The sequence below is a fragment of the Calidris pugnax genome, unplaced genomic scaffold, assembly GCF_001431845.1.
Source record: "Calidris pugnax isolate Ruff unplaced genomic scaffold, ASM143184v1 scaffold107, whole genome shotgun sequence".
Classification (NCBI taxonomy): Eukaryota; Metazoa; Chordata; class Aves; order Charadriiformes; family Scolopacidae; genus Calidris; species Calidris pugnax.
In genome coordinates, this window is record NW_015090901.1 from 3,352,971 (window position 1) to 3,354,696 (window position 1,726).

General features: G+C 64.3%; 1 protein-coding gene across 1 annotated transcript in view; it reads right to left on the bottom strand.

Moving 5' to 3' along the window:
* Window positions 1–1,726, bottom strand: part of LOC106891948 (protein farnesyltransferase subunit beta-like) — a 30,645-nt gene that overhangs the window by 13,669 nt on the left and 15,250 nt on the right. The window contains exons 3-5 of the mRNA XM_014948779.1: window positions 1,584–1,714; window positions 1,370–1,442; window positions 243–334 (exon numbers count right to left, since the gene is read on the bottom strand). Coding sequence (XP_014804265.1) covers window positions 243–334; window positions 1,370–1,442; window positions 1,584–1,714 — 296 coding nt within the window. The remainder of the gene's footprint in view (window positions 1–242; window positions 335–1,369; window positions 1,443–1,583; window positions 1,715–1,726) is intronic.

Sequence of the window (1,726 nt, forward strand, 5' to 3'; positions counted from 1 at the left end):
TTATCTCTCCCCCGTCACCAAGGCCACAAGAATGGGTGGCATTGATGGTGACGGGGAGGACAAAGCCCTGCTGTGCTCCCCCGCCAGCGCGCGGGGACAGCGGGAGGTGGCACCTCCACCATCACGTGGGTCACCCCCCTGGGGACATAGATGGGTCTTGCTGTGCAGGGTGTCCCCCCCTCTCCAAAAATCGTGGGTCTGTGGTTCCATGTCCCCCCCCCCAGCCTCAAAGTGTCACTTACTCGGAGGCGACGGAGTCGGGGACGGGCTCGTCCAGCAGCTCCAGGCTGTGCAGGATCCAGTAGCAGAGCCAGGGCCGGCTGGCGTCCAGGCACTGCGGGGGGACAGGGGGGGACACCGGGGGTGACACCGAGCAGGTAGAGACCCCTGACGGGCAGCACAACCCTCCTAACCCCCACCCCAGGGCATCCCTGCGGGGACCAGCCTCACCCCAGGGGACACCGGTGAAGGGTTGTCCCCACAAGCTGGAAGGTGGAGGGGGGACATGGTGACAACTCTGGTGGCAGCCCTGGGGTGAAGGGTGTCCCCCCCCGGTGACAACCCCGGGGCAAAGGGTTGTCCCCCCCAGCTGGAGGGCAGAGGGGGGACACGGTGACACCGGTGACAACCTCAGGGTGAAGGGTGGTTGTCCCCAAGCCAGAGGGTAGAGTGGGGACACGGTGACACCGGTGACAACTCCGATGACAATCCCAGGGTGAAAGGCTGTCCCCCCAAACCCAGAAGGCAGAGGAGGGACACAGTGACACTGGTGACAACCCCAAGGCGAAGGGTTGTCCCCCCAACCCAGAGGGCAGAGAAGGGACATGGTGGCACTGGTGACAACCCCAGGGTGAAGGGTGGTTGTCCCCAAGCCAGAGGGTAGAGTGGGGACACGGTGACACCGGTGACAACCCCAGGGTGAAGGGTGGTTGTCCCCAGCCTGGAGGGCAGAGAAGGGACACAGTGACACTGGTGACAACCCTGGTGGCAACCCTGGGGCGAAAGGTTGTCCCCCCAAACCCAGAGGGCAGAGGAGGGACACAGTGACACCCCCGGGGCAAAGGGTTGTCCCCCCCAACAGAGGAGGGACACAGTGACACCAATGGCACCGGTGACAACCCTAGTGGCAGTCCTGGGGCAAAGGGTTGTCCCTCATGGTGGCAACCCCGGGGCAAAGGGTTGTCCCCCCCAAAGTGGGAGGGCAACGAAGGGACACGGTGACACCGGTGACACCCCCGGGGTGAAGGGTGGTTGTCCCCAAGCCGGAGGGCAAAGAAGGGACACGGTGACACCGGTGACATCCCCAAGGTGAGGGGTGGTTGTCCCCAACCGAGAGGGCAGAGGGGGGGACACACGGTGGCCCCGGTACCTCGTAGGCCGAGGAGAGCTGCCGCAAACCCCTCTTCAGGTAATGGAAGTGCTTCTCCCGCTGCAGGACAAACCTGGAGGAGAGGGAGGGACAGAGGGACCCGCTCAGGAGGGGACAAAAGCCACCACCCCCCCGGGATTTAGTTATTTCATGGAGCTTTTTTGGAGAGTTTTGGGGAATTAATTCCATCCCCCCCCCACCCCAGGGTGCTTACTGGGAGGCGTGATGCTTGCTCCTGTAGGCGTCGAAGATCTCCTGCACGATGTCCTCCACCCTGGTCTGCCGGGGGGGGGACACACACCGTGGGGGGGACACACACACCGGGGACACACACACACACACACCGGGGTGGGGGGG